At 44.0% G+C, this 12,257-nt stretch overlaps 1 protein-coding gene across 1 annotated transcript in view; it reads left to right on the top strand.

Moving 5' to 3' along the window:
* LOC137538657 (solute carrier family 13 member 1-like) overlaps positions 1–9,617 on the top strand; it is a 69,126-nt gene extending 59,509 nt beyond the window's left edge. The window contains exons 15-16 of the mRNA XM_068260936.1: positions 7,020–7,157; positions 7,758–9,617. Coding sequence (XP_068117037.1) covers positions 7,020–7,157; positions 7,758–7,898 — 279 coding nt within the window. The 3' untranslated portion in view covers positions 7,899–9,617. The remainder of the gene's footprint in view (positions 1–7,019; positions 7,158–7,757) is intronic.
* The last annotated feature ends 2,640 nt before the right edge of the window (positions 9,618–12,257 follow it).

The following is a 12,257-nucleotide window of genomic DNA, read 5'->3' as shown; positions in this document are numbered from 1 at the left end:
CCGTATACGTCACGAATGATGTCACACGCTGGCCGCCGCGCGTCATGACGGCGGCCGGCGTGACAGCACGGCGCATGTGCGATTAAACTCTGAGCTCGGAGTCCCTTAACGGAAATTGCTCGGAAAATGCTCGGAAATCGATCGGAAAGCAAATCGGACATGTTGGAAATAATTAATCTGACAGTAATCGACCATAAAATCTCATAGTGTGTACCCAGCAGTAAACTTTTATAAACGGGTACAAAGGGCAGAGGTGACACAGAGGGTTACACTAGAGGCACAGGGGGGCGGAAGCAGGAGATTTAGGTGCATGAGACAAGTGGACAAAAAGGGCGCCCCATTCACTCCCATTATAAATATTGTTTAATGGGCGCCGAACAGGGAAAAAAAGGCGCCGGAGATTATTAACGTTTTAACAAACGGCGCTCAGAGATTTTTAAGGATTTATAACTGTTTGTGATGATTTAACTCTACAAAATGAGCCCGTGACGAATAACGTTTATAAAGATACTAAATCACTATTTCTAAAACATTTCTAAAACATTATTATCCACCCAAAAAAATTAATTACATTTTTTTATTTACATTTTTTATTTATTAATGTCTGTAAAAAATTATTATCCATAGGGGGTCTTAGGTTTAGGCACCCACAGGGGGGTGTTAGGTTTAGGCACCAACTGAGGGGTGTTAGGTTTAGGCACCAACTGGGGGGGTCTTAGGTTTAGGCACCAACAGGGGGGTCTTAGGTTTAGGCACCAACAGGGGGGTCTTAGGTTTAGGCACCAACAGGGGGGGTCTTAGGTTTAGGCACCAACAGGGGGGGTCTTAGGTTTAGGCACCAACAGGGGGGGTCTTAGGTTTAGGCACCAACAGGGGGGGTCTTAGGTTTAGGCACCAATAGGGGGGGTCTTAGGTTTAGGCACCAATAGGGGGGTCTTAGATTTAGGCACCAATAGGGGGGTCTTAGGTTTAGGCACCAACAGGGGGGTCTTAGGTTTAGGCACCAACAGGGGGTCTAGGGGTTAGGGATAGGTACAGGGAGGGTTTTTAACAAACGTAAATATAAGTTTCAGTTTACAAATAGGGAAGATTAACGTTTTAAGAATTGCCGATCTCATACACATTATTTAGTGATTTATAAATTCTTAAAACACTATTTGTAAACGAAATTCTACACAATATTTCAATAAACGATAATACTGTTTATCGTTTACACCACGCGCCCTTTTTTCCCAACGCCCTTTTTTGATGTACGCCAGGGGGGCACAGAGGATACAGTGGACAGAGATGGCACAATGTTCCGACTTAAGAACAGATTCAGGTTAAGAACGATCCTACAGTCCCTATCTCGTTCGTTAACCGGGGACTACCTGTATTGTTTTCTGTTATGCTTTCAATAAAGCTGTTTGATAGCAAAAAAGAAAGCAATATTTTGATTTCAAGTGACCTAGCACTTAAAAACGTACAACAACAAAAAACCCAGGATTGCACTGTAAACCTACTGTAGGTTTTATTTTATATACCGTATATACTCGCAAGCAAGCCGACCCGCATGTAAGCCGACCCCCCCACTTTTACCCCAAAAAACAGGAAAAAATGATTGACCCTCATGTAAGCCGGGGGTAGGAAACGCTGGCCGTGTGATCCCCCCAGTATGTCCCAGTATAGCGCCCAGTATAGGTAGGTAGTGCTCAGTATAGCAAGTAAAATGCCCCAGTATAGCTAGTATAGTGCTCAGTATAGCTAGTATAGTGCTCATTATAGCTAGTATAGTGCTCAGTATAGCTAGTATAGTGCTCATTATAGCTAGTGACGTGCCCCAGTTTAGCTAGTATAGTGCTCAGTATAGGTAGGTAGTGCTCAGTATAGCTAGTAAAATGCCCCAGTATAGCTAGTATAGTGCTCAGTATAGTGCTCAGTATAGTGCTCAGTATAGCTAGTATAGTGCTCAGTATAGCTAGTATAGTGCTCAGTATAGCTAGTATAGTGCTCAGTATAGCTAGTGAAGTGCCCCAGTTTAGCTAGTATAGTGCTCAGTATAGTGCCCCATTATAGCTAGTATAGTGCCCCATTATAGCTAGTATAGTGCCCCCAGTATAGCTAGTATAGTGCCCCCAGTATAGCTAGTATAGTGCCCCCAGTATAGCTAGTATAGTGCCCCCAGTATAGCTAGTATAGTGCCCCCAGTATAGCTAGTATAGTGCCCCAGTATAGCTAGTATAGTGCCCCATTATAGCTAGTATAGTGCCCCCAGAATAGCTAGTATAGTGCCCCCAGTATAGCTAGTATAGTGCCCCATTATAGCTAGTATAGTGCCCCCAGTATAGTGCCCCATTATAGCTAGTATAGTGCCCCATTATAGCTAGTATAGTGCCCCATTATAGCTAGTGTAGTGCCCCATATAGCTAGCATAGTGCCCCATATAGCTAGCATAGTGCCCCAGTGTGGGTGGGTAGGTGCTGTCCCTCCCCGCTCCCCCCGCAGCCGCCGCTTCCTCTATCCCCGTCCTCCTCCGGGCGGTAACTCATTCACAGCAGCGCGCCTCTCGCTGCTGTGATGACGAGGAAACCATAGAGAGCGGCTTCCTGTAGCGCGATGCCGTGACTATGGGAACCGCTCTCTATGGTTTCCTGCGTCATCACAGCAGCGGGGGGCGCGCTGCTGTGAATGAGTTACCGGAGGACGGGGATAGAGGCAGCGGCGCCGCCTAAGGTAATAGCAGCGGTGGCCGCGGGGGGAGCGGGGAGGGACAGCACCTATCCACCCACCCATGACTCGCAAGCAAGCCGACCCCCCAACTTTTGGCCCACTTTTGGGGGGTCAAAAATTCGGCTTGCTTGCGAGTATATACGGTACGCTGTTCACCTATTGCCCCCTTGTGGAAATAAAGCATTATCCCATCCCTTTTTCTATCGGGCAGGCTAAATGCACAGGGAGGAAATTTTGCAACCTAAGATGATCTTTCACTATCATTTTAGGTGAGAGTGTGGCCACTATTAGAATTTTATAAACATTTTGAGCAGGGCTGTGGAGTCGGTCCAAAAATCCACCGACTCCGACTCCTCAGTTTAGGATTCCACCGACTCCGACTCCTCTAATTTGCATATTACAATTTTGTTGATTAAAAGTATGTAACATGAAATTCGTCTCTTAACTGCCAACGCTTAGGAATTTTACAAGACAACTGAAGTGAAAAGGATATGTAGACTACTATATTTATTCCCTTTAGACTAAAACTAGTCCTTGGTAAGAGTACTTGTAAAAGGTACAAACCGGAACAAAGAACATCTATCAGGCCCTAGGCAATGTAAGTGTGGGTACATGTAAGAATGATGTGCAGGTACTCTGCAGGGGAATGAGGAGATTGTAAACAGACAACACCTCTGTGTTCAATGTGCACAGCATTCTCAGTGGATTCCCTGCAGCTCTGTGGGGAGTGCATATGTAGAGTATAGTACTACTGTGTAACAAAGTAAACCTGAGACAGATGAAATTAAAGTTTTATACATACCTGGGGCTTCCTCCAGCCGCCTTCAGGATAATCAGTCCCTCGTTGTCCTCCTCCACCACCTGGATCTTCTGCTATGAGTCCAAGTACTTGAGCCAGTCAGGCGTAGTGCGCATGCACACACTCCGCCGCCAGGAGCATACTACACCTGTGCAGCACTATTGTGCAGGTGCAGAATGTTCCTGGCTGTGGGAGCGGCATGCGGCCGGACAGCGCTGACTGGCTGAATTACCAGGACTCATAGCAGAAGATCCAGGAGGTGGAGGACAGCGAGGGACTGATTAGCCTGAAGGGGGCTGGAGGAAGCCCCAGGTATGTATAAAACTTTACTTTTCATCCGTCTCAGTTACCCTTTAATTTGTAGTTACCAAACCAAATTTTAATAACATATCAAATTATTTGATTTCATCAGCAAAGGGAGTGCATACATTTGCATAAATCAGCATCAATGCAGAATTATTTCCATCTCGTTGACCATCTCTATTAGTGACACAGCTACACATCAGGCTTTATTCTTACAGCATAGATGTTATTTAGTATATATAAGAGATTCCTGTGTACACATCATATATACAGTCACAATCAGATATGTATATCTGACCTTAAAAATACGGGGACTGCTTTATTGAAGCAGCACAAGTAACTAATTTTGATTGGTTTATTTCATTTTTGTGGACTAAGCACAGCTATTACTGTATATATACTGTATATATACATTATTTTTAATGACTATTATCTTAGAAATAGAACATTTTATCATATTTTCTATTTTAATTACAGTTACAAATTCATTAGGAGTCGGTGCATTTTTTCCCGACTCCGACTCCAGGCACCCAAAATTGCCCGACTCCACGACTCCGACTCCGACTCCACAGCCCTGATTTTGAGGGCCCCAATGCCCATACAACATACACTTCAGAGCTTCTTGGACCATCTCTGCGAGTTAAAATGTAAAATAAACGCAACATCACACTGTGGTGGATATCCGCTTTGGATACAAGATTAAGCCATAAAGTACCCTGTAGTGGTTTTAAGAATACAAATGAAATGCTTACTGTAGTTGGGACTGTGGGTTCCCATATCTTACACCCCACTGTTTCAGTGAAGGGTCCTCCTAAACATATTCAATTGCATCCCGTCCTGTCTGTGAAGGAAAGCATCTCATCAAGCATGCCTGAGTTAGGTCCACGCATGCCCAGTAGAATGAGCCCGCTCATTTCTGTCTTGGGATTTGCTCATCCACGGGTGGCAGTATGGCTGGATGAAGCTTTTTTTTTTTTTTTTTTTTTTTTTTTTGACCGGCTCCAGTTGAATAACTTTAACTTGAAAAACTTTAGGAGGATCATTCACTGTAACTTCACTGGCTTAAGAAGTTGTAGGAAGTGTCTGGACTATCCAGAGGCTTCTAACTACTGAGGTCAGTATCTCATTTTTATTTTGAAATCACTTCCTCGGGTATTTTAATGCACCAGATGGGCTATTGAAACAACATAGTCTTTGTTTGACCAAGCTTTATGGTAACACTTTTTGGTGAGTCAGCATGCCTGGGGTGATTATAAAAGTGCACCGCGCATCTGCAGAAGACCCCGCCTTACCCAGTTACTGGTGCTGATTGCGACCTGAACAGAGGCGCGGGAGGACAGCAAGGGACTCACACGTGCTAATGGGGCTGGAGGAAGCCCCGGGTAAGTATGAAATCTTTTTTTTTTACCGTTTCTGGTTTCCTTTTAAGGTAAAATGATGGATTCCACCTTCGACATATAACTGTCGTGCTCCCTCTACCCACCTAAGTGTGATTTTGGGTGCCAATTTATCACAATTGTTGTACAAACATACTGATTGGCTCATCGTTTAGCAGTATGCATGGTCCTATGGAAAGTGGAAAGGAGAGGACAAGTGTTATACAATATACTGTACACACTGGGAATAAAATGCCTGTATTTTAAAGTGGGAATAAAATGGAAGAATCAAAGCAGCCATTAGCAGCCTCATTGGTCTCTTTCTATATTATTTAAAGCGCATGACGCTCCCAGTGTCAGGAGGGTGATCGAGGAGGGGCGCGGCCAGTGCTGCACAGTCGCAGTGGCCATCGACTGGCTCAGTTGCCAAAAATGAAACGGAGTCACTGCAGGGGACTGGAGGTTCATTCTGTGACGGTGCAGACACAGGGCGGCTGCAGGGGGCCAGTAGAAGCCCCAGCTAAGTTAAACTTTTTTTTTTTTATGTTTAGTTTAGGTTCCCTTTTAAGCCGGAGACCACAAGGTGCTTTCGGGTGACCGTGTTTTTTTAGTGTATGTGTTAGCGTACTTATACTTGTGCTTTAAATTGTGTAGAAAGGGACCAATGAGGCTGCTAATGTCTGCATTTTACGTTCAGTTTAGTGCTGGAAAACCCATGAGGGTTCCCCCAGACTTCGCAGCTAGGTGAGACCTCTCTTATTGGGCTAGCCCACAACTTGACTGCAATCAGTATGCACTCTCTCTTCCTTCTGTCTTTCTACTCAGCAATGTACATGCAGGAAGCAGCACCTCCGCAGCTCACTACCCCTGCAATCTATGACTGCAGAGCCCTGTGAGATGGTCAGGAGCCGATACCATTGGCTCCTGACCCTGTCATCAATGTGAGCAACTCCCATTGGCTTATATTGATCACACGGTCAGGAGCCAATGAAAGCAGCTCCTGACCGGCTCACAGAGCTCTGCCATCATAGAGACCGCAGAGTGTGTGGCCTGAGGCTCCGGGTGTGTGGTGTGGACAGTGGATGTGTGGCGATTCGACGTTATGCAGTTCTTTCTGGTACCAGTAGGCTCTGGTCCTTAAAGGACCACTACCGCTAAAAAGTAGGCAGTTAAAATCTGACAGAACCGACGGGTCTTGGGCCAGTCCATCTCCTCACGGGGGATTCTCAGGGTTTTCTTTGTTTTCAACAGCATTTGATGAACTGCAGTTTAACTGCCAAAATAGTAAGATACCTGCCAGCCTCCCTACTTACTTGCACACTATTTTGTAGGTTAGACTTTTCAACTGCTGTACAGGAAATGCTGTTGAAAGCAAAGAAAGCCCTGAGAATCCCCCACGAGGAGATGGACTGGCCAATAACCCGTTGATTCTGTCAGATTTTAACTGCCTACTTTTTTTCACAATAGTGGTCCTTTAAGGGGGCAGAGACTGCTGGTATTTAAGTTGTTTATACTGCAGCTACAACAGCCTAATACCAAAATTTATTTTTCCAAGAAAAGGGTTAGTTTTTTTTTAAGTAGATAAGAATTATGGGGGTCTGATAGTGTGAAAAACTATTCAGAGAGCAATCTGCAAATGTTTTTTCCACAGGTGCTGCTTCCTGGCAGGTATTAGAGCATCAGAACAGGGTGTAGATTTCAATCATCACCATCCAGAAGCGGTTAAATCACACACGAGGATTTGATACTTGTGTATATGTTAATGAAATCCCAGTACTAAATATAAATATTTACGTGACCTGTTTTTTGTGTTTATTTCCGTATTCTTAAAGGCGGAAGGAATCGGGGTGAATCCTCTTCTAATCATCATACCAGCTACCATAAGTGCCTCCTGCGCATTCCTTTTGCCTGTCTCAAATCCCCCGAATGCCATTGTGTTTTCATATGGCCACCTGACCGTGCCAGACATGGTGAGTATATGCCTATGTAACAGGATTGGTTAGATCGTGTGTAGTAATGTGACATTGTGTGTGTGTGTGTGTGGGGGGGGGGGGGGGGTGAGAGCCCCATGGGGGGCTGCTACTCTGGTGTTTAGTCCCTATAGGATCCGCCTTCTTCTCTGCGGATCGACCACCAGGGCTGTGAAGTCAGTACAAAATTCTTCTGACTCCTCAGTTTATGAAACCTCCGACTCCAGGTACCCAAAATTGCTCTGACTCCTTAGTCTAATTTTTACAAAAGCTATGGATTTGGTTTAAAAATCATCCGTCTCCTGACTTTATTGAAACCACCGACTCCAGGTACCCAAAATTGCTCCGCCTCCACAGCCCTGCCGACCACCGCTGCTGCATTTTCCTTGCCCCCTGTAGGTAAGTAGTGACACTTACCACCTCTCCCCCCCCCCCCCCCCCAAACCCCCAAGTAGCACACTAAAAACAAAATATTAAATGATGCCTCTTGGTGTTTCAGTGAAACATTTTTAAATTCACCTATAAAGACTCTCTTCAAGTACATTGTTCTTTTTCACTTTGTGTTTGTTCCACTATAACCCATTGCTGTATCTTAAACAGATGAAAGCTGGACTGGGGACAAACCTGATCGCCATGGTGACGCTATGTTTTGGACTTTACACTTGGGGAATACCCATGTTTGATCTGAACATGTTTCCAGACTGGGCATCCCACAACACATCAGCAGCAGCAGCTCCGTGATGGAGTTTTCTATCTATACTTCTGACCGGAAGAATGCAAATTCAGATCTATTTTTGGCATTAATTTATCAAAATGGACAACTGGAAGATTGCAAATTCAGATTTATTTTTTCGCACTAAAATACCCCACATTCCCAAATACCTTTAAAAAAAATGAGGTGATCCTCCATTTTCTGGCCCCTTTAGGCCAATTGGAAAGTTTTTTCACTACTCATCAGAAAGCTGGTGACATCTCTGAGACAGGATGCTCGATGACATCACCTGTGTTTAGCATTCTGATAAAGCGCACAGTAATTCAGCTCTTGACGTTGGTACGTCTGTTGTCCAGGATATTTTCCAGTAGCAGTGAAGCATGCAAGCACAGAAGGCTTTCCAGCAGAATTACTAATATGCCATTTGTGTGGGGTCTGATTTCATCCATAAGTGACACCATATTTCTTTTCCCTGATTAAAGGACAACTGAAGTGAGAGGAATATGAAGGCTGCCATATTTATTTCATTTTAAACAATATCAGTTGCCTGGCAACCCCGCTGATTTATTTGGCTGCAGTAGTGTCTGAATTCTACCAGAAAAAATCTTCGTTTCTTCAGTTCTGACAATAATGTCAGAGACGCCTGACCTGCTGCATACTTGTTCCGGATCTATAACTAACAGTATTAGAGAAGCAACAGGATAGCTGGGAAACTGGTATTGCTTAAAAGGAAATAAATATGTCTGCCTCCCTATCTCTCTCACTTCAGTTGTCCTTTAAGCTTATAAGGGCAGTTCCAAGAGCAGTGATGTGTAGATTACAACTGCATTTATCAGCTAATCTGTTTTCACATTTCATTGGCTTGGAGTCATGGGCGGAGTAAAACCTGAACTTCAAATATTTTACAGCTACAGTGTAGCTGCCATCTTTAAATGATGAAATAACAAGTTTTGTTGAACCCTTTTAAAGCAGTGACCGGTACTATTAAGCGGACAAGGTGCATGATGGGAGATTCACGCTACAAAGTATTGGTATTTTATCCCTGTTTTGGCTCTATTTTATAAGTAATTTTTTTTGAAGTTCAGGTTTTAACGATGATTGGTTTTGCTTTCATATTCCTTTTTCGATAGACTCCATTGTTTATGAAATACAGGAGACTAGGAATGTTGGATTTTTGCTTCTTTTGCCAAAAGAAAAAAAACGTTAATTATTTTACATTTTCTTCTGTAACTAATAGCAAGGAACCAGCCATTTAAACTTTAGTCTGTTTTATAAAACGCGCACAGATCGAGAAGCAATGATCACCATTTGCCGTTATATGCAGTGGACTGTTTTTGAATGTGTATTAATTCACTACTTTCGTGCTGCATCTAAATGTAGCCTACTTGTCTTCCGCCTTCTATGGGCAGCGCACGTGCGATCACCCCCATCCCCGACCATTACATCGCAAATTGGTGAATGGGAACGTGTTACTAAAGCCAATTAACGCGCCTGATTAAAAAAATTTTTTTTTTAACCTTTGCTTTCATTTTAGAGTAGGAAGTTGGGATTAGGGATGGTCGGAATTGCCAATTTCTGCTTCCGCGGAAAATCTGCTTTCCGTCATTGCCGATTACCGCTACCGCTTTCCACTACAGATTTCCGTATTCCTATGTGGATTTTCGCGGAAATTTCCACTGACTTTAACATCTATTTTCTCAAAAAGTACAAGGTCTTTTTGAAAGATTTTTTCCCTCTTGTTCCCACTCTTCAGCTTAACATACCCTGAAAATTTAGTGTTTCTAACACCTATGGGGGCTTTGTTATTAATCTCTAAAGTCGGCGGTATACCGCATATCGGCAATGCGGATTTTCCGCATTTTACATTACAGTTAATAGCCACCCGACTTTAGCGGTTAGTAGCAAAGCCCCTTAGGTGCTAGAAACACCACATTTTCAAGGTTTGTTAAGCAGAAGAGTGGGAACAAAAGAAAAAAAAACTTTCAAAAAGACCTTATACTTTTTGCAAAAATCAATGTTCAAGTTGACGGAAATGTTTGCAAAAATTTCTGTGAAAATCCGCCTACCGCATTTGTATTACCGATTTCCGATGCGGAAATTGTATTTCCGCAAAATCCGAATGAACATCCATAGTTGGGATTCAGCTTCCGAAGCCATCTAGTGGACAATTTTTAATTAGTGCACCATAAAATTGCATACCTAAAAATAGACTATTAACCCCTTCTATTCCCTCCCTAACCCCCATAGTTATAAAAAAAAAGGCAAAGTGATAGAATTTAAGAGAGAATACATAAATTGTTACTTTATGGACATAGCTTGTTATATATATTGTCCCCATACATTGTACTAGAGGCTAAGGCGGAACGGTTTCGCGGTTTTAAACCGAAACCGCTGTACCTGTCAAGATGATCTAAGGATCGTCATTAGCTGCGGTTTTCCCCTGCATCCTCTGTGCTGCTCAGTATGTCTCCACCCACAGTCGCGCCTGCATACGTTAAGAGGATCGTCACTGGCTTAAGCTGTGCTGCGCTATACTTAGATGGCTCCACCTACCGATGCCGCCATCATAGTAGAGCCAGCCAGCGATTGGTAGAAGCTGTGCTGCGCGCAGAGAGATAGCGAGACAGAACGGGCACAGAGGGGGCACATAGAAATGTAGAGCAAGCACAGAGACGACACGGGGCACAGAGAGATGCAGAGTAGGCACAAAGTGGGCACAAAGACTCAGAGCGGGCACAGAGAGGCAGAGGGGGCACATAGAAACGCAGACCGAGCACAGAGGAGACAGAGTGGGCACACAGGAGACACTGAGGAGGCACGGAGAGGGCACAAAGAGACGCAGAGCAGGCACGGAACAGGCACAGAGAGACAGAGGAGACACAGAGGGGGCACAAAAAGAGACATGGGGACAGAGAGGCACAGAGGGAGGAAAAAGGTTGATTTGAAAAAATCGTGAATCAAATCGAAATCTATTCAGTCTTTTCCTAAAATCGTTCAGGCCTACTAGAGGCCTAATTTAATTGTAATAACGTGGACAAATAGGCAAATAAAATGTGAGGGTCTTATCTACAGTCGGAAGTATTGTTTTAAACTATAATGGCTGAAAATTAAATAATGACTTTTTCAATTTTTATTATTCACATTAAAATGTATTTAAAATAAATACTTTTTAGCAAAAAGTACTACCCAAAGAAAGCCCAAAAAGTGCCAACCCCCCCGCCCGGTATAGATCATTTAGGGGTGATAAGTGATGATAAAGTTACTGGTTGAATAAATAGGGGGAGTGCTGAAATGTGAAAATTGCTGTGGTCCATAATGGGAGCACAGTCTGTAGTGGTTAATGTGAGTATGCATGACCCAAGTATGTGCTATGCCAATTGCGGTTTTTTAACCCTTCTATCTAAAGGAGATAATGGACTACATAGGACAGTTCATCAGTAAGTAATCCAACTGCAATAGGCTTGTAGGCGGTGTTCCCACTTACTTCTGCATCACGTGCCGGGAGCGGACCGTATAATCATCTTTTCTGATGGTCTGCAGTGATGTATCTGGAGCCCGGGCAGAATGCATCTGTCTGGCCCGGGATTATCGGGGATTGCACAGAAGTGCCGTCTGCTTCCTGCGTCTGATCCCGTGGATCCGTTGCAGCATGACAAGTGTGAACAGCTCCTATGTATAAAAGAAACTGTTCACTCCGCGCTTAACAATGAGTGGAGAACGAACAAGAAAAGTCTGTTCTTTGCTATGGTGGGAACAGAGCTTTACTCATGTTTTACCTAAAGGAGACCTGTAGTGAGAGGGATAGGGGAGTTTGCATCTTTAGTCCTTGTTAAATGTCGCTTGTCTGGCCGCCATGCTAATATTTGGCTTCAGCAGTGTTTTGGTCACACAAACCTACTTCAAGCATGCTGACCGCAGTCATGTCACCTGTTCTACCTGCAAACGCTAAGTAAACTTTTTACTTGTATGATGGCGGAAGCCATGATTCACTTTGGCTGGATAGTGTAATGGTTAAGGGCTCTGCCTCCGATACAGGCGACCTGGGTTCGAATCTCGGCTCTGCCTGTTCAGTAAGCCAGCACCTATTCAGTAGGAGACCGTGGGCAAGTCTCCCTAACACTACGACTGCCTATAGAGCGCGTCCCAGTGGCTGCAGCTCTGGCGCTTTGAGTCCCCCAGGAGAAAAGCGCGATATAAATGTTCTGTGTTTGTTTATAAGAGTCATATCAATCCATACCATGCACTAAAGAGGACCAAAAATTCTGAACCAGGCTGTATCCATGTGGGATTGATATGGCCCTGCAAAATGTATTAGCTACAGACTCGCCATACACCAGCAGTTCTGGATGTGCAGCCTTGCTTTCAGGGGCAGAAAGAGATAATTTGCA

Source organism: Hyperolius riggenbachi, chromosome 11 (genome assembly GCF_040937935.1).
Source record: "Hyperolius riggenbachi isolate aHypRig1 chromosome 11, aHypRig1.pri, whole genome shotgun sequence".
In the NCBI taxonomy this organism is placed as follows: Eukaryota; Metazoa; Chordata; class Amphibia; order Anura; family Hyperoliidae; genus Hyperolius; species Hyperolius riggenbachi.
This window is presented reverse-complemented; position numbering and strand designations above follow the sequence as displayed.